Genomic DNA, 25000 nt, shown 5'->3' with positions numbered 1-25000 from the left:
CGACATCATTAAAGTTGATTTGTTTATATTTTCTAAAAGAATATAGAATATGGCCGACAGGTGTTTTCTACCGTCCCACAAAAAGAAAACACACGAGTACATTTATATTCAAATCAAATTTTATTATGTGTTCATAGTCACTTTTTCCACAAATACATTTTGGTCCCGTCAATGTTACATATCTTTGGGCTTAGACCTGTAAAACTTTAATACTTCTCACAAAGGTTCAGTCATATATTTAAATACATAGATTGTCTTATAGCTTACACTGGTAAATACTTCTGCTGAGTCTCTAGCACTGAGGTCTCGTTGGCTTTCAGTGGTTTTATCTTTCTACTCTTTCCTCTTTGGCAGCTTGTCTCCTTTTGTTAAAACACTTCACATCGAGGTGTTCGGCCGCCGCCTCTGACACAGTCACATCTGAACAGTGTTTGGTCCTGACGGTTAAAAAACGTGTTATTTATGTGGGAGCTGTATTGGTTTGTGTTGCGATCCCAGTTTGAGGTGCTGGGAGGTGGATCCTCACAGGCAGGTGCTGTACAGAGTCACTTTGTAGCTGATCTCCTCCAGGACCTTGCGGACCATCGTCTCCAGCTCCACCAGCTCCGCGGCCCTGGCCTCCAGGATGCGCTGGTTTTCCTCGTAGGAACTTTCCAGCTCTGAAAACACAGGATCACAGCAGAGGTGGAGACGAGTAGAGGAAGAAGAAGCCGTTTGAAAACACGTCAGATTGACGACCGTCTCACCTCCGAGTCTCTGCAGCTGGCTGCTGCTCTGAGTGAGCAGCTCCTGGGCCTCCTGCTGCAGCTCGTCTGCTCGCCTCCTCGCCTGCAGCACCGTCTCCCCTTTGTCCTCCACCAGGTCCTCCACCTCCACCAGCTTATCTTTCACCTCCGAGTCGTACTCCTGCACACACAAACACACACAGAGCGTCACAGGGCTGACGGCAGCAAGTGTGTGCTGGTGCTCCTCACCCCGAATTCAAATGTGTGTGTGTGTGTGTGTGTGTGTGTGTGTGATTGTGTGTGTGTGTGTGAGACCTTCTGGGCGTGGTCTGCTTCCTGTCGGGCCTGCTCTCCGACCCGTTCAGCCGTCTCCGACAGCCGGTTCACCTCCAGGTTGTTTTGTCTCAGCAGGCCGACCTCCCTCTCCAGCTGGACCAGGCGCCCGGTGGTGTTACTGAGCTTCAGCTCCGTGGAGGCCGTCTCCGACTCCACCTGAGACACACACAGACACACACACACACACACACACATTACACACCCCTGCATCCTCGCTGTGTGGTGACCTCAGAGCTCGGGGGGTGACACTCACAGAGATCAGCAGGTCCAGGGTTCCTTTGGTGTTGTTCTGGGCCAGCTGGATGGCCTCCATGGCGATGCTCTGAGCGCGCTCTGTCTCGTTCAGCGCTGCCTTCACTACATCTGCTGTGTCCTTCATGGTGGACGCCTCTTCACTAGAGGACAGAGTGGACATGTGAGTCCATCCTTGGAGATAAACGTCCTCCCCCCCACAGTGTGTCTCTGTGTGTTACCTGGCAGCCTTGGCCTCCTTCAGCAGCTTCTCTGCGACCTTGATGTCCTCAGCGCTCTGACTCAGGATGTCCTCCACGCTGGTCAGGCTCCCGACCTTCTCCCTGATCTCCTTCGTCAGCTCGTGCAGCTTCTCGGTCGAGGTCGGCATCTCCAGAGCCATCACCTCGTTGGCCACCATCTCGATCACAGACACATCGGCCTTCTCATCTGGATCAGAAACAGATACAGTTTGTTTAAATATTGAATATCTCCTCCATGTTAGTTCTGTAGTAGAGCTGTGTGGTGCGCTCACTGGTGAGGAGGTCTCGGATCTCCTTGATGAGGTTGCGGAGCTGCTCGTTGCTCTGCTCCACCCGCTCCTTGCTCCGGTTGGATTTGATCAGCACCTCCATCGCGTTCCCTCTGGCCTCGTTTGCCCGGAGGTTCGCTTCCCACACCTGATCACAACCGGAGTCAGTGACTTCCCCATGTGCATCCTCAGTAATTCTGCATTATCTGCTATAACATGTTCACTCACCAGCCTGGAGAGCTTGTCCACCTCCTGCATCGCTGCTAAGATCTCCTGGTCCAGGTCCTTGGCTGATTTGAGAGCAGTTTGGGAGGTGGTGACGATGCCTTTGCATCCTTCTCCTCCGCACTGGGCTGCTCCGTCCTCGCCGACACAACCCAACCCGCCGCAGGAGGATCCAGAGCAGCCGGCACCGTCAGCTGCACCGCCACACGTCTGCAGAGAAAGAGAATTTGAGGTTGTCTAGTGGTTGTGTATTTGTTTTGGGTTGTTTCTGGTCCCCTGATGTGTTCTCACCTTCTCACTAAGCGGTGACAGGTCGAGTTTCTCCAGCTCGTCGGACAGTTTCTCCAGCTTCCCAGAGTTTCTCTGGTGCTTGCGGTCGAACTCCTTCTGGCCGCTGCTCAGTTTGTCCTCTGTGGCTTTCCGTACCGCGGCGGACTCCTCCACCGTGTTTCCAGGGTCGCTGGTGGAGGAGTTGGCGCGGAGCTCCGCCATCGTGGACTGAGTGTGAGCTGCTGTGATGGTGTCCATGGCACCTGAAAACACACACAGGCCCAGAGGACGTCAGAGAAGAGAACATGCAGCTGATCGGGTGAAGCACATTGTCTCCGTCCTACAGTTCGATTCCTCACCCTGGAGGTTGGCGTTCTTGGCGTCGTACACCTGCTGCCTCAGGTCCTGGACGCTCAGCTCCAGCTGGTTGGCCTCCTCCGTCAGAGCCTCCAACCTTACGTCGGTGGAGTTGGAGTCATTGCGGAGAAGGTTCAAGGTCTCCTCCGTGGTGTTGAGCTTTCCGTTCAGGTAGGACATCAAACCGCTGTGGACACACGAGGAAGACGTGATGAAGGGTGTGTGAGCATCATGTGACTCTCTATGCGTCTCCGTGTGATTCTGTACGTACGTGATCTGGTGCATGAGATCCTGGGTCTGCTCCAGCTTCACGGCTGCAGGGTTGCTCTCCACTATCTCCCTCACGGCCTTGGAGTTTCTCTCCAGGCTGCCGATCAGCTCTTTGTACGGCTCCGACACCCCGTTGGTCTGCAGCTCCGTCACCTGGGCCTCCAGGCGCTGGGTCTGATTGGTCAGCTCGCCGACCACGGTGTCCCAGGTGGCGAAGCACCGGTGGCAGGGCGCACAGTCGGGGAACTCGCCCTGGAAGCCGCGGGCGCACTCGTCGCAGCGCGGGCCGGAGACGCCCTCGACGCAGGTGCACTGACCGGTGGAGCGGTGGCACTGCTCGCTGGAGATTCCCCGAGGGTCACAGTCACAAGCTGGAGACACACAGAGAGGAGATGCTCTGGATCTGAGACTCTACAGTTCATCCATTAACACACATTCATACACTGCCATCAGAGGCCGTGTGGGGTTCAGTATCAAACCGCCGACTCTCAGTGGACGACCCGTTCTGCCTCCTGAACTGAGGGAAGTCAGGGTCAGGGAGATAATCCAGGAAATTAATTATTCCTGATACCAGGAACGTATTGTAAGAGTTTTTTGACTCTATTGTAACTTCATCATTTAGAAACAAGAGCACAACTGTCATTATACGATGTGTGTAACTTTTCTTTCTAAGGTCATGCGAGGCCTCTTCTTGCTCCACAACTGACCTGGAAACAGTTATTATTAAAATTGGAATAATAATAGTTTATTTTCTATAATCCAGCTCATAGAACAGACTCTTAATAAAGAACAATAAACATCATGTGCTGTGTTGACTGAAGGAACCTGAGACTCTTAAGGTCTCCTCAGGGAAATAAGTTGTTTGAAAACAAGCTCCGGCTCCTCCAGTAAATTAAGTTATCCATGAAGAAGAGCAGGAGGGTCAGGCTGACCCCGGGCCCGTCCACTGGGCTGCCCCCCCCCCCCCAGAGAAGAAGAAGAAGGAGGCTGTTCAGAGTGAGTCAGGACGAAGGAATGCAGACTCCGAGGGTCGCTGCATTGTGTTCATGTTGATTTATGGAGCCGGGGGTGAGGGTTGGGTTGGAACTCTTGTTTTTTGTCATGTAGAAATATTTCACCCGTGTTTGGAAACACACGCACAGAACATACGTGGTGGTTATGGGCCTGTTTCTGAGAAAGTGCCTCACGACTACCCCCACACACCAGAGACCCTGAGGTTCACCTCGTAAATCATGAATTAGTTTTTGAATATCTACATTTTACATCTTCTCAGCTTTAAGAGGCTTCATTAACAATACGTTAACTCATAGCTTCTCATTACGCCCACACGTTTCCCTGGGTCGGACCCCCCCCCCCCCCCCGTGCATCAGTGTGTCATCTGTGCATATAGGAGGAGAGGTCCAGCTGGTCCAGCAGCTCAAGAGACCTTCAGGGAGGAGTTCAGCATTCCTGGCTCCTCTGGGTGCCGGAGCATGACGAAATCGGGATTGACTGGGAGTTCTGGAGAACATCTGGTTCTCGTGGGCAGGGAACGAGATCCCCCCCCCTCTCCTCACCTTCTCTCTCCCTCTGAGGGGCGAGCCAGCTCCTGTTGCTCGTGCATTTCTGCAGATGGGCGCTCCGTCAGTTTGCCCGACAGACAATCAAACCCTCTGAGATTGATACTCAGCACAAAATCTGTTTAAAAAAGACATTTTAAAATCACTAAGCTTGAAAACATCTACCTGAAGCTCATTGGTGACTCTGGGAATCACGTACCATGAAAAAATGAACCCACCATAGTGTTTCTGACGGAAACTAAAGCAGAACCAGGAACCAGTGTTCCAGCTTCAGAGGTTGAAATGAAACAGTGGCCGTGAGATTTGAGGCACTGGGAGAGTTCACATCCATATTGGGTGAACAGTGAAGGACTCAAGGTCGTGTTCTTCAGTGTTAGGACAAGAATCTTTAAACATGCACACGGGGGTAATTCATTATGGTCTAACAGGCCTGGTCCCTGCCTGTTTGTGTCTTTAACCTGACCTCGGTCCAGATGTTTCACAAACTGTGGTCAGGAGGAAAGTCTGTTTCAGCTGAAGACAACATCTGGGTCTTCATGGGTTCATTCACCCTCTGCCATGCCAAGGTCCCCCCCCCCCCCCCACACCTGTTCAGGATCCTCCTTTCACCTCCAGGAGGAAATGAAACTTAATTTTAAGAAGTTTCATAACCTCGTCTTTACTGATGAAACCACTCGGTGGCACCAAAGTGGAATTTAAATCCAAGTGACCTTGTTTACTTTACATTTCGTTGTTGAAATGAAACACAACTCTAGTTTTGACAGTGACAGTGAGTTCAAACTGAAGCTTATAACTTTCAGTTTATGTTGTTTACCGGTGGCGGTGACGTACCGTGACATTTGACCTCTGGATCCCCCCAGAACAGCTCCCTGCACTCCCGACACGTGCTGCCGCCAAAACCAGGTTTGCACGAGCACTGTCCCGTGACCTGCAACAGAAACACACAATAAAAAACCACGTCAACAAAATACTATCACAACCCGGCTGACGTTTTATTCTCCTTCTCAGTTTCACAGGTTTTTCTTTCACTCGCTGTCACAGTGATCTCTGGAGTAAATACAAACTCACTTCTCTTAGAGAAATGCACATTCAGTTATCCCACAGTGAATTGTGAGGTTTCCTTCCTCTCATGGAAAGCAGCCAGTAAACACAGAAACCCACATGTGTGAGTGTGTGTGTGTGTGTGTGTGTGTGTGTGTCTGCACCATGTGTTCTCTGTGTGCATGAGTACACACACGCAGATTTGAGATGCAGCTGGAGTCCATATATCAGAAATACAACTACACAAACCCAGAGCCTGGTGATTAGCTGGTTTGGTAACAGTGACTCACTCCAGCTCTCACTGGGAACTTTGGCTCATTGTGAAATAGAAGCTTTGGCAGCAGCGTCTCACTGGGACACGAGAGTTTAGAGCTTCAGCTGAACATCGTGTGGACGGAGGGGAACGTGGAGCAGCTGCTGCAGGATGTGATGCAGATAGAACCAAATTATCACATTTCTGTGTCGTGCTCTGTTGCACATATCTCTCGTTTTTCTCACGTATCGTAAATATCCTTCATTATTCATCGTTTAGGACTGAGAGGTTCCTGTTCCTGACCGGAGGCTGGATTTGAGGTTGTGAACACGATATCTCAAGAACACTTTGAAGGAATTTCTTCAAATTTCATACATACATTCATAAGAACTCAAAGTTGAACTGATCAGATTTTGAGGGTCAAAGGTCAAGGCCTCTGAGCTAACACAACACAGTCTTGGACGCAATTTCTTCAAGATTCTACCAGTTGTCACTCGGACTCAAAGATGAACAGATCAGGTTTTGTCCGACCCACCTCGTTGCAGGAGGAGCCGAAGGAGTGGGCGGGGTCACAGTCGCAGCGCTCGCAGCCCCCCCCGCTGGCGAGGTTCCACGTGTCCGCGGCACAGCGGTCACAGTTCTGACCGACCACGCGGGGCTGGCAGGGACACTGACCGGTCTGTTGATCACACTGACACTCGCCGGGGGTCGAACAGGCCAGAGGGAGAGTCCCCTCGCTGTCGCACATGCACTCTGCACAGAGGACGTTATGTATCAGGATCTGAAGCTGGATCAAACACACTCAGTGAGTTCGTGGTTGTGACATCATCAGCTGGACTCACTCCTGCAGCTCTGCGTGGCAGCGTCCCCGTAGTAACCCAGTTTGCAGTGCTTGCAGCCGTAGCCGTCGGTGTGGTACAGGCACTTGAGGCAGGCGCCCGTCCGCGTGTCGCAGGACCCCGGGTCGTGCATGTCGATGTTGCTGTTGCACTGGCAGGGCATGCAGCCGCCGCCGGGCACCAGGGGGTTCCCGAAGTAGCCGGGGGAGCACTCGTCACATCTGGCGCCTGGTTCAGGAAAAAAAGAAACGGGAGATGAATCAACTGCTTCGTGTGTTTAGAGGCAAAGGTCAGGAGGTTAATTACAGGGACACAGACGTGTTTGGGTTTAGTGTTGGTATGTGTGTGTGTGTTTGTGTGTGTTTGTGTTTTGAGGTGAAGACTTGACGACATAAACCTGCTCACGAAAAAGACAAATGTGTTGCTGTACCTTTGTAGCCGGGGCTGCACACACACACCAGCTGGTTGGTGTAGGACAGGACGTAACATTTGTCTGCAAACTGGCGTCCGCTGCGGGGGCCGTCAGGACACATGCAGGGACGGCAGTGTCCCCCGGAGCCCAGCTCGGGGTCCCCGTGGTACCCGTCCAGGCACCTGGACACAGAGGGAAAGGTCAAACAGAGAAGATCCCTGTGGTTTGAGGAGGCCTGGAGGGAACCAGTGTAAAGTCCAGTGATTTCCCAGTGTCACCCTGGTTCTGGGGGAATGTCCGGAGTGTTTCCTTTAAGCTTCTGATGTCGTGTCACTAGATAATTCTATAAGTTCCTGCTCCTAACATCTGAGAAGTAGATTAGTAAGATAATCTGATTGGTCGACTTCAGGCCTGAACTGGTCTTGGTCACTGGGTCGTACCTCTCACAGTGGTGTCCGCTGGTGAAGTCCCTGCAGCCCTGGCACTCGCCGGTCTGCAGGTGGCAGAACTCGCTGTGGCCGTTACAGTTGCAGGGTCGGCACTGGGGGAAGCCCCAGAAGCCCGGCAGGCAGTGGGAACACTGGCGACCAGCGGCCCCGGGGAAGCACTCGCACTGGCCGGTGGCCTCGTGGCAGAAGGCGCTGACCGAGCCCTGGGGGTCGCAGTCGCAAGCTGGAAGTGTGTAAACCACAGGTTGTTGTTACTGGTTTCATTAAACAAGCGTCAAACTGAAGGATCCCACTCGACACTCACGTCTGCAGCCGGCGGGGCCGAACAGGAAGGTGGCCGGGGCGCAGTGCTCACAGTTCCTCCCGACCACGTTGGGTCGACAGCGACACTGACCTCCGCTGGACTCGCACACGGCACTGAGCGAACCCTGAGGGTCACACTGGCATGCTGGGAAAGGAGAAGAGGGAGAGAAGAAGGGGGGGATGAGGAAGTTGATGATGAAGAGGAAGATGACGATCAAAGTTGCAGGACTCTCGTACCCATGGCTCCGTTGTGCAGCAGAGCAGAGACGCTGAAGATGTAGTCGCTGCAGATGTCGGTCATGGGGCTCTTCACGACGCTCTGGCTGCTCTCCAGACAGCGGTAGCGCTGGAACGTATCCCACGCCCCCCCGCCGTCCACGCCGTGGAACATGTCCAGCTCCCTGACCCGAGGAATCAGCACCAACTGAGACAGAGGAGGAGGAGGAGGAGGGGGGGGGGGGGGGTCAGAGGGATGGGAAACGTTATGAAACCACATCAGGTTTGAAGGAACAGGAAGTTGATGATAAATGGAACTGAATCTCACTTGGTTAAATCGTTGTGTTTGTGTTGTTTGTGTGTGTTTGTGTGTGTGTGTTAGTGTGTCTGTGTGTGTGTGTGTTGAACCTACAGAGTCGATGAGTGTGTAGGGGCTCTGGACGTCACTGACTGACGAGTACAGCGGCAGACTCAGGCTGATCGTGTAGTTCATTCCTCTCTCGAAACAAACCGGCCTGACCAGCAACACGTGTCTGTAACACAACAGGGTCAGAGCGTGTTGTTAACGTGTCCTTAACGTGTCGATGACGGCAGACACACACACACACACATGTGACACATGACGTCGCCTCACCTGGATCCTGGAGGGAGGGAGATGGCCTGCTCGTCTCCAGCCTGGATGGAGTTCCCACATTGACTGATGTAGTTTGTGGGATTGAAGACGGGACGCTGGACTCTGATGTTCACCTGCTCCCACTGCTCTGGCAGCTGCACACACACACACACAGACACACACACACACACAGACACACACACACACACACACGTTAGTTTCAACCGCTAACTTTTTCAGCATCATTCTGAGTGAGAAATATTACAAATCTTCTGAAGCTCTTAAATCTTCTGTTACACTGACACATTGTGTGTGTTTGTGTGTGTGTGTGTGTGTGTGTGTGTGTGTGTGTGTGTTACCTGAGGCTCATAGCGAATAAGGACATCGTAGTCCATGGAGTCTGGGACGTTGTCGATGTTGAACTCTAAGTAGGCTCCTTCCGGCACGTTAACGAATCCCATCCCCGTCCACGTGGGACTCCGGTCCAGGGGGTAAGGTCTCTGGACCACCGTCACCCCCTGATGCACAGACACACATGTAGTTCACACATCTGGGAACAACAACAACAACACACTAACCACAACACACCACTAAACGTTGAGACACACTCACGGGTCCGTGCTTGGCGTCCTCGGCCTCGTAGGTGTAGTGGTCCAGAGTGATGAAGTAGAAGCCGGACTCCACCTGGTCGCAGCGGCGCCCGAACATGTGCTCCCTGCACACGCACTGTCCTGAGTGAGGGTCACAGCTGGGGACAGGGACATCAGAATGTGAGGGTTAAGACAACAGGTGTTACTGAATGAACAGGGAATTAATCCTGTTTCAGACACATTGAGAGGACGGACGTTTGGTGCAGCTTTGAGTTTTCTTAGTCTTTTAAATCCAGACCTCCCTCATGACTCACAACAAACAAACATCTCCTCTTTGAAGAACGTTTCCTCTCATTCAGAATCAAAGAGCAAAGTTATTTTAAGTGTATTTGTCAAACTTACTTATTGTCCACAGCTCCGCCCTGGTCACAGTCACATGATCTGCAGCCGTCCATGTCGTTGGACAGACCCCAGTGCTGAGGCTGGAGACAAAGGAACACAGGGGACACATTTCAAACACACACACACACACACACAAAGACACACACACGCTGACAGTTTGGATCCGTACCAGACACTGGTCACAGTTGTGTCCGTCCACCAGGCGTTTGCAGAAGCACTTTCCTGAGTGGGACTCACAGGGGTTTCCTCCCGGCAGCGTGCCCAGCGGGTTACAGGCACAGGCTGCCAAAACACACAGAGGAGACGAGGCCTGCGTCAGTCCAGCGTGTAGCATGTAGCATGTAGCATGTAGCGTGTAGCATGTAGCGTGTAGTGTGTAACGTGCACAATGTTAAAGTTGAAGTTCAAGGGGTTTTCAAATCAACCGTATATTAGTAATAAACCCTTTCCCCTGTGTGGTGTGAGTGGTTGTGACTCACCCAGGCAGCCCCGAGGCCCCTGGCCCAGCCCGTAGTGGCCCTGCCGGCAGTGGTCGCAGCGCTCGCCCTCCACGTGACCTTTGCACCGACACTGGCCTGAGATCAGCCGGGCGGCCACGTCGGTGCGCGGGTCACACAGCCCCCCCTCCAGAGAGCCGGTCGGGTCGCAGTTACACGCTGAGGAGACACAACAACATGAGGTCAGTGGGAAAAAGATACTGGTTTATATATACCAGTGACTTGAGGGTGACTTCCCAGCAGCCATCCTGTTTTTAAATCAGTGCTTTACATATAGTTTACGTTTTAATTCCTGATTTAAAGGTGTTTGTTATTAATATTTCCCTAAAATATGGATTCAGTGGGTTTTCTGTGAGTGAGGGAGAAAAAGAAAAAGAGAAGCCGGAACATTTTGTAATTTAAAGACGAGTTTTGTAAAGAGGGAAGAAGAGGGAGGTAAAAAGAAGGGGGGGGTGGGGGGGGGGGGGTTTCACTTTAAAAGCCGGTACTTAGCACGTCACTGCAATCATGTTGTAACAGCAGCTCCTCTCAGCCTCTCACTTCAAAGACTCCTCTCCAGGTGCTGCTGGTGTGAGGAGGAGCCACAGAGAACCAGCACAGACTGGGAGTACAGAGAGCGGGAGGTCAGAGGTCAGAGGTCGGAGGTCGGGTGACGTACGTTCACAGACGTGGGGGTCCCTCAGGTCCCTCTCCGGGTGCTGGTAGAAGAACGGCGCACACTGCTCGCACTGCCGGCCGACCGTGTTGTGTTGACAGTCGTCGCACACGCCGCCGCTTGTGTTGCCGGTCGTCATGAACACGGCGAGGTCGAAGTGACACGAGGTCGAGTGACGGTTACACTGGCACTCTGAGAGAGAGAGAGAGGGAGATCAGAGTCAATAACACGTTTATCAAACTTTAAACATGTGAGAGAAGGAGTTTTGTGTGTGTTTGTCGTCTCACTCTTGCAGGCGTGTGTGTTGCGTCCCTCCGCAGGCCTCCACGGCAGATCGTTGTAAAAGTCTGTGCAGCGTTCACAGTTCAATCCCTGAGTGTTGTGGTTACACACACAGCGGCCGTGGACCTACACACACAAAACACTGATTCAAAGACACACACTCAATAGCTCCAATTCGTGGCTGTTCTGGAGCTTTCAGTCACTTCCCATGATCTTCAACATCAGACTTTTAAATATTCAAATATCCATGTCTTGTATCAGGTGTGTGTGTGTGTGTTGTGTGTCTGTCGCACCATGCCCTCGGCTCTGGTGGGCGCTCCGTCCATCGGGGCGCACTCGGAGGCGTGGCCGTAGCAGAAGCAGTTTCCTCGCACCACCAGGTCGTAGAGGGCGTAGTAGTACTTCTCCGTCACCTCCACCCGGGAGTCCAGCAGGTTGTCGCCCAGCGTGTGGAGCCTGAGGAACTTCACCCGGAGGTTGGTGATCTTCAGCATGTCTGCGCACACACACAGACACACAAACAAACACACACACACACACACACACAGACAGAAAGATGCAATCAGAGGAAAATAAATAAATAAAGTACATCTACACAATGTGAGGTCTGATATCTGCTGTTCCTCACACTCCCACAGCATTCACCACATACTTAACACGAGTGTGTGTGTGTGTGTGTGTGTCTGTGTAGGCGTGTGCACCGAGGCTGACTCGCTTCCACATGTGAAATTCTTTCCCGAGCTCTTCCCTCCTGCCCTCTGACCCCCCCCCACTCACTCACTCTGAATCCTCACGCTGTACGGGTCCTCGATCTCGAAGGCCGGGTCCAGAACCCGGATGATCACCTGGAACAAGGAATCAGGATCAAAGGTTGAACAGGAAGTGACGTGTGGGTCTGGATCTGAATCTCCGCTTCAGTCTGGTGAATGAAAAGTGAAAACCCACCTCTCCCTCTGTGGAGGGTTCGATGTCGGAGTAGTGGGAGTCACATATGAGGTCGTCCACTTTGACCATGGGCCCGGCCGACACCCCGGGGAAGGACGCCTCACAGTCGTAGGCGAAGTATCGATAAACCTGCCACGACTTCCCGAAGTCCATCGAGCGCTCGATGACCATGGCCGCCGGGCGGAAGGTCTGGGACGCATCGAGAGAATCATCGTTAGATTCACAAAGGAATCCAATTCACAGTTTTCATCTAATCAAGATTTTGATTCTATAAACTAACTTTTATCACGTTGATTCTCACATTATGAAAGAACAACTATTTTAAACTCACGGTATTTTTATATAGATTAAGTTAAACTGAGCTTTTATGCGTCAGAGAAACCAAAACATCTAAAACTCAACTTTAAATAAAAGACTAATTTAAAGCAGCTTTTACATTTACACTTTACAACAAAAGTTATAAACTGTGTTAAATCTAACTTGTTGATTCACCTCTTGTGGAACAATGAGAACTTTAAACATGATAAATATAAACTTATATGTATATAACGGGTGGCGGCTGTGGGACGTGCTGATGTTTCCTGTCCTCTGACTGAAAACAGGGTGGGACAGGAAACATGTCCTCATGTGTGTTGTGACTATTACGTCAATGAGAGACATGAGTCCAGCTGTCTCACATCACGTCCGACCATGTGACAGAGATCTGAGCTTAACGCTGCACAGCAACTCTTCCTCTTCCTCCTCCTCCTCCTCCGCTGGTTCCCACCACTCTCCAGAGACCAGAACCATTTCCCACATTCCTCCACCGCAGCTGCTCCGTGCTGTTTATCTCCGTGTCGTGGGTACGAGAGAATCTCTGTGATGATTGTGTGTGTCTGTGTGTGTGTGTGTGTGTGAGAGAGAGATCCAGCACCTTGAAGGTCATGATGAGATGTGTGAAGTGAAACTCGGCCTCCAGGTCCAGCTGGATGGTCACGTTCTCCACACCTGCAGGTGAAACACAGGAAATCAACCAGTGAAGACAAATCTCTCTCTTTCTTTCTCTCTCTCTCTCTCTCTCTCTCTCTCTCTCTCTCTCTCTCTCTCTCTCCCTTTCTTCCTCTCCATTCATAAGAGTTCTGCATTTGAAATGAACAGACCCCAGATGGGCTTTATCCTCACACGTTAACATGTGCTCCACATTTACAGGCTCTCTGTGTTCGACTGGTTTTTCTGTCCCAATACAAACTTGATCTACACAAAGTCCTGGATTGTGTTGCTCTGTGAGTCCTTGAATGTGTAATTGTTCATACTTGCAGATCTGAGAAGTTGAATCAGATTAAACCAATAAAAATGCTTAAAATATCTTGTAATGTGTAGATTGTTTGCAAATCAAAATCAATCTGCTGGTAAATGTCCCTCTGGTGGGAAATTATGAAATATCGTACCAGAAGCTTCAAATTATTGTATTTTGAGGGAAATTATCGTCCACGACCAGAGGATATGAAGCTAAATACCGATGTTTCGAAGCTGTGTCGAGATTCCGAAGCGATTCAGTTACAGAAACAATCCTTTTCACGGCAGAAGGCTCTTATTTTGAAACAGGAAGGACTTTTGTTGATCATCACAACAGAGGTGACGTGAGAAACGATGGGTAAACACAGATCTGATCCATATTTTACTATCCAGAACTAATAATCAAATGATCGTACATCATGTATTATTGCTCGTACATCGTACAGAGGGCAGAACGGTCGTGTCACCATGAAACGTTGTGTATCTCGACTCAGCTTCACGTTAACAGCAGCTGGGGGAAGTGGCTCAGTAGCCAACATGGAACCGACTTCTGTGAGGGAATTAGAGGAACTCCCAAGCAAAGCTATTGTGTGTCTGCGGCCTCCTGCTGTTTGGAGCCATCTGCAGAGCTGGCTGCCGCGGCCGCCATGACTCACACCGCCGGACGATTCCCAGCGCTCTGCAGGACCCGCGTGTGCATGTGCAGAGCGGGGGGGGGGGGGGGGGGGGTAGCACACAGGTCTGAGAGCCTGAAGCTGTACGGTTCATTTCTAATGTTAACAATGTCATGAGTATTGGTTTTCTTTTAATGGAGCCTCAACTGTAAATTATTTACTTTATGTGCAACTGAACTAAACACACGCTGTTTATTTACAGTAGTCGTGATGCATCTGAGTGCAAAGTGTGTATCAGGTTCCTGAGGAGGAACTTGGGTGAAGTTCCAAGAAGAGTTCCTGAAAGAAGTTCCTGGAAAAGTTGTAAACAAACTGCTGGTGTTTAACTGGGAGACGGATCGAGAAGAACCAGGGAACCAACCAGTGAGCATCAGAGGTTTTCACTTTCTGCACAAAGTCAAGAAAGTGACTTAAACTAAACAGATTCTATCGACGCCTTTAAAACTTATTTTTGTTTCACTCTGTTGTGGTTGATTCAGCTTCTAGTAAATCTATCTATTTATTTATTAGCCTATTAATTTGAGGGTTAAATAATCTAATCGATGGTTACCTCTGAAATACAGCTGCTCTAACTTGATATTGTGTTGTGTGTGCATGTGCGTAGAGTACACACACATACACACAAATACTGTTTGAATATAAGGCGATGTTTTTGTTTTTGATTTTCAGAATCACACATATTTTATTTGACAGTTATAGGGGATTATAGTTTCAGCAACTTTAAATAAACAATTTAAACAAGAACAGCAAAATAAGTCAAAAATCCAATTTAATGTAAATTAATGAACATTTTTCTATTAATTCCAATAGCCCGGATACAGCTGTGCCTAATAAACTGTTACCTCAGTGTGATGTGTGTTCTCCCAGTGACTCCCACATGGAAAGAGTTCAGTGTTTCCTCCTGATCCCTGGAGGGTTTTATGCTCTACACCTGGATTCATGGTGAATTTACTGCCTGATGTTAGAGGCCTGTTCATGTAAATCCTCTAATTACACAACTTATTGGGGCGAACTCAGTTTCCAGCTTCTCGTCGTCCTCTGTCTCATTACACACTTCCTGTTTCCCACCTTAAAGGCCCCGTGTGCGTTCAGGTGATGACACACATCTGTTTATTATCTGCACACCTGTAAACCCCGCCGCCCAGGCCGGCTCTGATTGGCCCCTGTGATCTCCCGTCTTGTCATTAGTTCAGTTCCCATGAGAACAGAGTCGGCGGGAGCTCACACGCTTCTCTGTCGTGTGTGTGTGTGTGTGTGTGTGTGTGTGTGTCGCTCACCGTTCTCCGACTGCCACCAGGTTTTGAGGCGGTTGTGAGCGAAGGTGGTGACCACGTTCTCGATGGCGTGGCTGACGGAGTTGGTTTCCTCGTGGAACGTCTGGCTGGAGTCGCACATGAAACATTTCTTCTCCTCCTGAGGGACAGAGGGGCGGAGAGGGTTGAAGGGTCAAAGGTCAAGGGTTACTCACAACGGAAAACTAGCTCCTTGATTCATCGGTTTATCTTTTGTGGTAACTTTAGGAATGTTCCCAGACTCCATCAGGGAACTTTTCTGAGTTACCAAATTCCAACGTCTTGTGTAATTCCTGAAACCACAGGGGGGGGGGGGGGGGACGGGGGAGCGTCCACTTACTTTTGGCCGTGCAGTATTTTCGTCATGTTAAAAAAAAATTACAAAAAATACTCTGTGGGAACTGAACTCAAATGAATTATGTAGGAAATATATCATGTTGTCAATGTTTAATCACTTTTTCACGGCCTCGTCTGCTCGCCATATGGCTTGGCATGTACACAACCTCTGGTTCTCACACACACACACACACACTCACACACACATACACCCACTTAAACCTCCCATTATCCCAGTGGGTGGATAAACAAGAGGAGTTTCTCAGTCTGTGTTGAACTGGGAGCGGAGCCTCTCGAGTGGGACTTCCTCTCGCCGCCCGGGCTCATCCTCCGCGAGGCCTCACAGCGCGGCCGTGACATCATAAGGACGCCATTCACGCTCAGAACTCGCCAACGGGTGTTTGATAAAAGGAGAATACCCCCCCCCCCACGTGCACAACAAGGGCCGGGACTGTGAGCCGCACAGTGCTTTTATTGTGGAGGGGAATGCCTGCACTCCCACTCCCAGCAGCAGATACTGTACATGAGCAGACCCCCACAGACACAATGCAATGTTTCTGTGTCAATCTGCTGGTTTGTCAACTGGTAAACCTCAAACCAGCTGGTGGGGAGTCAAAGTCACTTTCCTCCTGGAGCCTGATGAACTTCACGAGACACAGATCACGATGTTCTGCTTCCAGACGCTTCTCTCTCTCCTGCAGGAATTCATCAACGATAAGTCAGCGTCATAAAAACGTTGAGTTGAAGGTCGACGGTGCCGCTGCAGTTTGTGTCACTGTAATAATATCCTGCCCCGAGCGCTGACCCACTTTGTGTTATCTGCTGTTCACTGTTGTTCATGAAGTTGCTGAATGACGCTGTTGTTGTCTCAAGTTGCTTTTGGCAGCTGACGGAAGTTTTATTGAGATTTATTTACAGCCTTGATTTGTGGAACCTGCTTTTTTATTTACGTAAGGAATTTATCCGTTGAACTTGAACACGGTGCAAACACATAAAGTCAGATTGTTGTGGTTCCACTGGGGAAAGTGTGTCACGCACACAATAAGAAAAGAAAACCACAAACAACAAATGAGAAGTAAACAATAAGCCGACAGCTTCCTTCTGTGTGAAATCTATCAAACACCAGCTCCAGGTTTCAGTGATGAGCTATTTAACCATTCACCTCCTGGGGGCCTCATGTGTTGGTTGTGGGGGCCCTGTTGACCCCCGAGTGTGTACATCACCTCCATTTCCACAGACACACAATAAAACAACAGGTGAATCGACTGATTAATCGATCGATGAGTTCGACATTTGATTTGTGCTGCTTCAGGTGCAGTGTAACTGTCAGTGTCATTGTGTATTCATGTTGTTGTGTTGTGGGAATGTTCATTCAGACCCAGTGATGATGAACTTCTGGTTTCACCCTCAAACGAGGCCTCGAGGTTTCCAATCCAAACATCTGCCACATAACTGCCGTTGATCGCCCTGAAACCAGTGAGGCCCCGACTTACCTTCCTCAAATCCTGTGGTTTATTTACTGTTCCAGGTTCCCACCAGTATCCCCCCTCCCTCCTTCTCTCTCTCTCTCTCCCTCTCTCTCTCTCTCCCCCCTCTCTCTCCCTCTCTCTTACCTCCAGATGTCCCACGATGCAGAAGCGCTCCGGCCTCTTCAGGCCGCAGGTGGACGAGGCGGTGAGTTTGTGCGGCCGGCCGATCAGCAGGTCGCCGGTGGCCGGGTAACAGCTGCCCTCCGTGCACACATCTGCAAACTCTGGAACCTGAGTCCTGACGGGACACAGCAGGACTGCAGGGGGGGGGAGAGAGAGCGAGAGAGAGAGAGAGAGAGAGAGAGAGAGAGAGAGAGAGTGGAGGGTGAGAGATGAAACAAGACAATGATACAATACACACTCTCTTAGATTGTTTTTTTTAACCTAGGGATGGATAGAAAGATTAATAGACAGACAGACAGACAGAGATGGATATACAAATAGATAGATAGATGGATAGATAGATAGATGGACAGATAGACAGACAGACAGACAGACAGACAGACAGACAGACAGATAGATAGATAGATAGATAGATAGATAGATAGATAGATAGAGAGAGAGAGAGATAGATAGATAGATAGATAGATAGATAGATAGATAGATAGACAGATAGATAGATAGATAGATAGATGGACGGATAGACAGACAGACAGAGAGATAGATAGATAGATAGATGGAAAGATAGATGGATAGAGAGATAGATAGATAGAAAGACAGACAGACAGACAGACAGATATACAGATAGATAGAGAGATAGACAGATAGATAGATAGATAGATAGATAGATAGATATATGGAAAGATAGATGGATAGATAGATAGACAGACAGACAGACAGACAGACAGACAGACAGACAGACAGATAGATAGATGGAAAGATAGATGGAAAGATAGATGGATAGACAGACAGACAGACAGACAGACAGATAGACAGATAGATAGAGAGATAGACAGATAGATAGATAGATAGATAGATAGATAGATAGATAGATAGATAGATAGATAGATAGATAGATAGATAGATAGATAGATATATGGAAAGATAGATGGATAGATAGATAGACAGACAGACAGACAGACAGACAGACAGACAGATATACAGATAGATAGAGAGATAGACAGACAGATAGATAGATAGATAGATAGATAGATAGATAGATAGATAGATAGATAGATGGAAAGATAGATGGATAGAGAGATAGATAGATAGAAAGACAGACAGACAGACAGACAGATATACAGATAGATAGAGAGATAGACAGATAGATAGATAGATAGATAGATAGATAGATAGATAGATAGATAGATAGATAGATAGATATATGGAAAGATAGATGGATAGATAGATAGACAGACAGACAGACAGACAGACAGACAGACAGACAGACAGACAGACAGACAGACAGACAGACAGACAGACAGACAGATAGATAGATGGAAAGATAGATGGAAAGATAGATGGATAGACAGACAGACAGACAGACAGACAGATATACAGATAGATAGAGAGATAGACAGATAGATAGATAGATAGATAGATAGATAGATAGATAGATAGATAGATAGATAGATATATGGAAAGATAGATGGATAGATAGATAGACAGACAGACAGACAGACAGACAGACAGACAGACAGACAGACAGACAGACAGACAGACAGATATACAGATAGATAGAGAGATAGACAGACAGATAGATAGATAGATAGATAGATAGATAGATAGATATATGGAAAGATAGATGGATAGATAGATAGATAGACAGACAGACAGACAGACAGACAGACAGACAGACAGACAGACAGACAGACAGACAGACAGACAGACAGACAGACAGACAGACAGACAGATATACAGATATATATACAGATAGATGGATATACAGATAGATAGAGAGATAGACAGATAGATAGATAGATAGATAGATAGATATATGGAAAGATAGATAGACAGACAGACAGACAGACAGACAGATATACAGATAGATAGATAGATAGATAGATAGATAGATAGATAGATAGACAGACAGACAGACAGACAGACAGATATATATATCTATAAATATATATAGATATATATGTATAGATAGATAGATAACATATTTGTTTTTAAACCTAAACTCCTGAACTTGAGTCCACTTTCCTGTTTCCTGTTGGTTTGGATGATAAAACCAGAAGCTGTGGTCAGAACCATGTAAATCAGAGTCACGTGGATTCAGACTGTGAACGTCTCATAACTTTTAAATAATAAACACGTTTCCCTGGAAGCTCCCAGCAGCAGCTTCACCTCCTCTCACCTTGTGGCTCTGTCTACTTGCTGGAACCGCGTTTTGCATCTGGATCTCATTACATGTGTTGATGCTGGAGACGCAGAGAAGATGAGCTCCTCACATGCAGACACACAGAAACTCAGTCAGAAGTCGAACTCACCCAGAGCTGTGATGAAGAGGAGGCTGAGCGACATCTCCACCAGCTGAAGATCTGTGCGTGTGTGTGTGTCCTCCTGCAGCAGCTCGCGGTGTGTGTGGATCACAGTGTGCGTGTGTGGATCAGGGTGTGTAGTGTGAAGTGTGAAGTCAGAGCTCTGCGAGTTTTCCTCTAGAAAAAGTTTCTCATCCCACAAACCAACCAGGCAGCTCCACCCAGCTGTCAGCGGGGGTGAGGTCAGGGAAACAAGCGCACCCTCTGCTGGACCCGCAGAGACACTGTTTATTACTGTTTATTACATCTGCTCGTGCATGGTTACTCCTATTGGTATAAATTACACTGTGCTATTAATATACACTATGGATTATTTTTGTTAAAGTAATTCAATATATATCTTAGTGATTTAGGTGAGTTAAAGCTCTACATCCCTTTTATTTAGTCCACCTACTTTACTTTATTTATATTGTTTATTTTTTAAAGACCTTTTAACTGTATTTTTGATCCTAGATCCTGTCGATATATTATTGCTATTATTATGGTTTTGATATTACAAGTAATATATCTATAACATGTATATCTCCATATATTTATCCAGCCATCCATCTTTCCTTATATCTATCTATCTATCTATCTATCTATCTATCTATCTATCTATCTATCTATCTTTCTATCTTTCTATCTTTCTATCTTTCTATCTATCTTTCTATCTATCTGTCTGTCTGTCTGTCTGTCTGTCTGTCTAACTAACTATCTATCTATCTATCTATCTATCTATCTATCTATCTATCTATCTATCTATCTATCTATCTATCTTTCTATCTATCTATCCTACAATGATGGACCTTTGCTGATTAAAACTACTATTACTACTACTACTACTACTACTACAACAACTACTACTACTACTACTACTACTACTACTACTACTAATAATAATAATAATAATAATAATAATAATGATAATAATAATAAAGGTCTAATTGCACTTCTTGATATTATACCTTTTAGATATTATAAAAGTTTCATAAGGTTTTCCCAGGCGGAACCTTAATCGCTGTGTGTGTGGAGCGTCGGACTGTTCCTGCAGCCGGACCGGAAGCAGCGTGAGGTTACAGAAGTCTTTCACCTGGTGAGTTTTGAATCTCGTTCTTTTTGTTTTCATAAGATTTAAAGAATCGTTTCCATCTGAACTCTGATGTTTCTCCTCTGATCCGCTGCTGTCGCGTTCAAACCGACCTCAGATCAGTGGTTTCACTTCCTCGTTGATGGCGGAAGAGAGAGAGAGAGAGAGAGAGAAGCTCCTGAAGCCTCGTTGCTGCTGAGAGAGAAAGAATCTTTGAGTCCTGAGTCTGAAGTTTATGATTCAGTTTATTAAACATCAGACTCAGAATCCAGAAGATTCACATGAAACTAAACTAATAGATTTAATAACCTGGTTGTTCATCTGCTGCTTCATCTGCAGATCAACGTGCAGCTTATTTTACATCATTAATATTAAATAACTTTTCTTAGAGGACACGTGTTTTATTTACAATCAAGAATATGAATCTTATTGGTTGGTTTTGAATAATGATGCAAGAGTTAAAACTAACTGAAGAGTCTGTAACTAATGATTATTTGGTTTATGTGATTATAACATTAATTATTTGTTCTCAAATCTTCACTTCACTTTGATTTATGTTGAAGACGAGGAGCAAATTCCCCCTTTTGACAAATTGTTGAATTTTTGAATGACTGAAAACTGGTTGAGTTCCATCACTTTGGAAACAAACGTCAGATTTATCTTTTAAATTGTTTTATTCTTTTCTCATCAGTTTCCTCAAAAGAGTAAAAGTTCCTCAGAGAAGATGTTGAGACGTGCGACCACACAGGTAAAGAGACGAGGAGCAAATACATATTCACATTAATCTGGGTAGATGGGTTCTATTAAAATATTGATTTCATTGATTTTGTTGTCCTAATAAATAATGAGGAATAAATTCAACATTTAAACTTTCTTCGATTTTGCATAAAGCTGCAAAAATGAAATTGAACAGGTGGCTAAAACAATCAAGTTTCTTTTATATAAAATAATTCACATTAAAATTTAACCTTCAAAACATTCATCCCTTGATGATTACATTTGTGTTGTTTTTTATTTACATCTTTGTCAATCCCACTCGTTTTTTACATATGTTTTTATTATTAGTGTTTTAAACTTTTAATATTGTCTCCTCAATTAGTTTAAGACGTCTGCATGAAAAAACTGTTTTATGTTTCTGACTTTGACACTTTATATATAACATCACAAACATAAGAATTAAGTATTTTAACTGAAATGGAATCGTCTCATGAGAAAAAAGGGGCGGTACCTTTTTTAGCTTGATGCTCTATAGATCTGTTCAGTTTTACCTTCACAGTAAAACATGTTGTGTGTCTTTCTCCAGATCTTCCGACAGGCGGTGAGATGCGCGAGCACCGACTCCAGCCTCATCCTGGAGAGATGTAAGAAGATCTACTCTTCTCTAAAGAACTGAGTGTTGCATGTAATGTTTTATATATCATAACCTTGTGTAACGTTGTGTTTGTCTTTCTTCCAGCGATTAACCGCGTCCAGCTGCTGGGGCGGGTGGGGCAGGACCCCGTGATGAGGCAGGTCGAGGGTCGTAACCCCGTCACCATCTTCTCGTTGGCCACAAACGAGATGTGGCGTTCTGAGGGCGGAGAAGTCAGTGCAACAGGTGCGATGTCCGAGGACACACAAAGTTATGAGATGTACACAACTTGTCTTTAAGGTCATGTGACGCTTTTCAAAGTGTGTTTACGTAGTGAAAATCTCCCACATTCACACCAAAACCTCTGAAGCAACATTCAATAATTATAACTATTGTGATATTAACAGTTCATCTTTGACAGTTTGATGTGTTCTGGTAAAAAGGCAGAATTTTTGTTGACATTGCAGGTGTTGTATTTGACCACTAGAGGTCGCTGTGTCACCCTGAACTCTCAGTGATTGTGAACAAATAGTGTACAAGTTGCTCTTCTGGTAAAGAAGCTCGTTCACATGTGACTCAGCTGCTGTATGAGATATTATATAACCTCAGTTTCCAGTTTATTAGGAACATGCGCTAAAAACTATGAATTGTATTATTAAGTGTTAGTTTTAGAAAGATATGTAACTGGTAAACTTCCAGTGAACAAAGTATGAGGTTAATTAAATTTGCACAAAACAAACACGGTAATATTTGTCGTCCTCTAAGGATATTTGAAGGCTTCACACTCTAATCCCATATTATTAATCGAAAAGGATAATATCACATGGGCTGTGTGATGGAGAACAGCTGGAAATGAAAGGCAGCAGTAGTTTCAAAGCTTAATTTTCATTTTCCATTTGACGAGCACTTGTATTGAGACAGATTTTGTTTTCTTCTGTTTCCTGACTGCAGGCGACATCAGTCAGAAGACGACGTGGCACCGTGTGTCTGTGTTCAAACCCGGTCTGAGAGACGTGGCCTACCAGTACGTCAAGAAAGGGTCAGTTCCTCCTCTCTGTTTATACACTGATAGGAATATCTGTACAGCTTATTAATTATATACAAAGTATTTAATTATTCAGTAAGTGATGTCACCAGTCAGATCTTAACCGGAAACTTCTTGTAGTTTTCAGTCTCGGAGAGTTTGGCCCCTGAAGGTTTCACACTATGCAAATCGTTTAGTATTTTTAGCATCTTAACAAAAAGTGTCTGAACAAGTTAGTTTGTTATCGTTGATTCAGTGTCGCGTTTTTTTTAAAGCTAGAATAAATCAAGAAAACACAGAAACATCAAACACACGACTGCAGATTTATCTTTATCATCATTATCATTATTTATAATCGATTTTAACAGTTTCCTGTCAGAGAGGAAACATCACATATTAGAAAAACCTCTGATAGAGGATGAGATGATTTATACTGTGATAGTATAGATTCAATATTCAAGATTAATTGTATTGGTCCCACACACATGCACAGACACACTACATGCAAATGGGGGAAATGTGTCCTCTGCTTTTTGACCCAAGAATCACATTGTTGAAAATGTTCATTTAGACTAAAATAGGAGTTAAAAATGCAAAACTGTGGCTTTTAAAACGTCAGATTTCACTTTGTTGGATTCCCGACAGAAGAATCTTGGTGACTGATCTGGATTCTTTTCTCTTTCAGGTCCAGGATTCTCATCGAGGGGAAACTGGACTACGGAGAATACGTGGACAAGAACCAGGTCCGACGTCAGGCCACCACCATCATCGCAGGTCGGGTCACCAAACACTCATCTCATACACGAACACACAAATCGTTTCTCTCTGCATGACATTTATAAAAACACACTTCTCTCCGTCCTGTGTTTCCAGACAACATCATCTTCCTGAGCGACAACGTGCGGGAGAGAGTCTGAAGCAGTTTCCTCAACTTCAAGACAACTTCTTTTTGTATTTTCTTCTTTATACCAATATAAGACTGAGGACCTGAATGCTACAGAGTAAAAGGAACCGACGGAGGGGGACGGAATACGCTGTAACACTCGGGTCATGTTTAACTGTGGCGCCCCCTGCTGGTGGAGGAAGAAGACGTCGATTGCGTCCAGTGGGAGAAGGCTCACTCTTGTGTCTGTATATATTCACTTTATGGTTTTTATTGTGCTTCATGTAGATAACGGTTACAAAACAAAATGTTCTGATGTTGAAATAGTCTGAGGCTTAAAAACAAACGTTCATTAAACATACAGTACTTAACTTTGTCCACCAGGAGTCTCTCAATCACAACGATAACAAACCCCTGAGTGTGATGATGTCCTGAAGAAGTGAAGGATCATGGGAATCTGGCAGAAAGTGTTTAAGAAGTTTTTGGACAAATCTGTAACTGAGGGGCCTCAATGGACCAGATCCAACAAACACTTTAAGAATTAACTCTACAGATTGTTAATTTTCCCTTTTCAACATAAACATGTTTATGATTATAACTGTTTCTTCCATCAGGGTGGAAGCTGCTGTTTTAGAATATCAGGCAAATACACTTTAAGTTGTGTTAGTCTGCTCAGACGTGGACAAATTGTGTAAGAAGATGATTTGCTCCATCATGTGACCACAGCTCCTCTCGACCTCAGAATTCTGATGAAGCATCTTGAAGAAATCGGATGATCTGGATATTTTTAGAACAACTCGTTTTCAGTTCAAGTCTCGTTTCCGTTTTGAGCTCGAGTCTCGTTTTCGAGTCGTCTCTTGAGGACAAATGCAAATGTCTCTCAGATCTTTGGGTTCAGCTGCAGAGAGAGAAACAGGAACTCATGTAAATTAAGAGGAATCATCCTCTGGTGATGTTGGTTCTCGTCCCTGAGTCGAGTTCCAGCTGCAGATTGTTGCACAAACACGTTGGTTCTTATCAGATTGTTGTTTTCTCTGGTGTCACTGTTGTGTTATCACACTCGTCTGGTTTTCATTTCCTTC

The 25000-nt window shown here is 46.5% G+C and overlaps 2 protein-coding genes across 2 annotated transcripts; one reads left to right on the top strand and one right to left on the bottom strand.

The window, feature by feature from the left end:
• Positions 1 to 101: 101 nt before the first annotated feature.
• Positions 102 to 19797, bottom strand: LOC128428953 (laminin subunit beta-1). Its single transcript, XM_053415221.1, has 33 exons — positions 19541 to 19797; positions 17193 to 17365; positions 15229 to 15364; positions 12916 to 12989; positions 12003 to 12191; positions 11839 to 11902; positions 11351 to 11553; positions 11063 to 11183; positions 10779 to 10967; positions 10103 to 10279; positions 9793 to 9905; positions 9624 to 9703; positions 9244 to 9379; positions 8991 to 9149; positions 8653 to 8786; positions 8431 to 8551; positions 8040 to 8226; positions 7804 to 7947; positions 7491 to 7722; positions 7069 to 7232; positions 6642 to 6866; positions 6335 to 6552; positions 5337 to 5433; positions 2948 to 3317; positions 2679 to 2863; positions 2341 to 2582; positions 2053 to 2259; positions 1828 to 1972; positions 1535 to 1742; positions 1315 to 1456; positions 1041 to 1217; positions 747 to 906; positions 102 to 659 (listed from the first exon to the last, which is right to left on the bottom strand). The coding sequence occupies exons 1-33, from the start codon at positions 19572 to 19574 to the stop codon at positions 523 to 525; spliced, it is 5343 nt and encodes a 1780-aa protein (XP_053271196.1). The 5' UTR covers positions 19575 to 19797; the 3' UTR covers positions 102 to 522.
• Positions 19798 to 20612: 815 nt separating this feature from the next.
• Positions 20613 to 24289, top strand: ssbp1 (single-stranded DNA binding protein 1). The gene is made up of 7 exons (XM_053415243.1): positions 20613 to 20666; positions 21352 to 21408; positions 21964 to 22021; positions 22117 to 22257; positions 22963 to 23050; positions 23721 to 23809; positions 23909 to 24289. Exons 2-7 carry the CDS (start codon positions 21385 to 21387, stop codon positions 23950 to 23952), a joined length of 444 nt encoding a protein of 147 aa, XP_053271218.1. The 5' UTR covers positions 20613 to 20666; positions 21352 to 21384; the 3' UTR covers positions 23953 to 24289.
• The last annotated feature ends 711 nt before the right edge of the window (positions 24290 to 25000 follow it).

This window comes from Pleuronectes platessa, chromosome 22 (assembly GCF_947347685.1).
Source record: "Pleuronectes platessa chromosome 22, fPlePla1.1, whole genome shotgun sequence".
NCBI lineage: Eukaryota > Metazoa > Chordata > Actinopteri > Pleuronectiformes > Pleuronectidae > Pleuronectes > Pleuronectes platessa.
This window is presented reverse-complemented; position numbering and strand designations above follow the sequence as displayed.